This window comes from Cystoisospora suis (assembly GCF_002600585.1).
Source record: "Cystoisospora suis strain Wien I chromosome Unknown contig_1510, whole genome shotgun sequence".
NCBI lineage: Eukaryota > Apicomplexa > Conoidasida > Eucoccidiorida > Sarcocystidae > Cystoisospora > Cystoisospora suis.
The window spans coordinates 19897-20241 of record NW_027154310.1 but is presented as its reverse complement, the minus strand read 5'-3'; the positions used below and the strand labels follow the sequence as shown (position 1 = coordinate 20241).

General features: G+C 44.9%; 1 protein-coding gene across 1 annotated transcript in view; it reads left to right on the top strand.

Annotated features, from left to right (window-relative positions):
- The first annotated feature begins 256 nt into the window (after window positions 1–256).
- Window positions 257–345, top strand: part of CSUI_003400 (uncharacterized protein) — a 4998-nt gene continuing 4909 nt past the window's right edge. The window contains exon 1 of the mRNA XM_068063598.1: window positions 257–316. Coding sequence (XP_067924427.1) covers window positions 314–316 — 3 coding nt within the window. The 5' untranslated portion in view covers window positions 257–313. The remainder of the gene's footprint in view (window positions 317–345) is intronic.

The following is a 345-nucleotide window of genomic DNA, read 5'->3' as shown; positions in this document are numbered from 1 at the left end:
ATAGATAGATAGATATCGTGTGTGTGATAGGGAGAGTGAAGGAGGCGTTTTGTGTCTTTAGATGTGCCTGTACATGCAGATGGCTGTTTCCTGCGAGTCAGTTTGTGGCCTCTCATTATGAAGTCTCCAGCAGCTCTATGACTAGACTTGAGTGTAACTACCATGGGGGTTTTCTCCTTCTTCTTTTCCCACGTCTCCTAGGGTCACATCCTGAAAAGACATTTTCTTGTTTCTCTGCATCTCTGCATGCATGCAGATAAGTCGGGGTATCGATGCGGTGGCGGTAGATCTCGCGGTCAATCTCGATCTTCCTATGGTATGTATAAATCTAACTCTAATGAATAC